Source organism: Neomonachus schauinslandi, chromosome 9 (genome assembly GCF_002201575.2).
Source record: "Neomonachus schauinslandi chromosome 9, ASM220157v2, whole genome shotgun sequence".
Lineage (NCBI taxonomy): Eukaryota > Metazoa > Chordata > Mammalia > Carnivora > Phocidae > Neomonachus > Neomonachus schauinslandi.
In genome coordinates, this window is record NC_058411.1 from 143,081,262 (window position 1) to 143,081,641 (window position 380).

The following is a 380-nucleotide window of genomic DNA, read 5'->3' on the forward strand; positions in this document are numbered from 1 at the left end:
CCCATGCTGAACATCTACCAGGAGTTCGTCCGCAACCACCAGTACAGCCTGCAGATCCTGGCGCACTGCAAGCAGAACCGCGACTTCGACAAGCTGCTGAAGCACTACGAGGCCAAGCCCGACTGCGAGGAGCGCACCCTGGAGACCTTCCTCACCTACCCCATGTTCCAGGTGGCGCCCCGCCCCGCCCGGTCCAGGCCGCGTGCTGGGGGGCCACGGGGAGCAGGAGGGGGAGCCGGCCTCCTGCGCCGCGGAGCGCCCCTGGTCCTGAGCCCAAGCCCGCCCTGCCTCCTGCGGCCCCCAGCCTCCAGCTGCTCCGGGCTCTGGTCCCAGACCGGCCCCAGCCAGACTCAGAGGGCACCCGTTTCCCTGCTCGGTCC

At 70.3% G+C, this 380-nt stretch overlaps 1 protein-coding gene across 1 annotated transcript in view; it reads left to right on the plus strand.

Moving 5' to 3' along the window:
• Positions 1-380, plus strand: part of RASGRF1 (Ras protein specific guanine nucleotide releasing factor 1) — a 101,872-nt gene that overhangs the window by 49,716 nt on the left and 51,776 nt on the right. The window contains exon 8 of the mRNA XM_044918143.1: positions 1-171. This exon is cut by the window's left edge and continues 1 nt beyond it. Coding sequence (XP_044774078.1) covers positions 1-171 — 171 coding nt within the window. The remainder of the gene's footprint in view (positions 172-380) is intronic.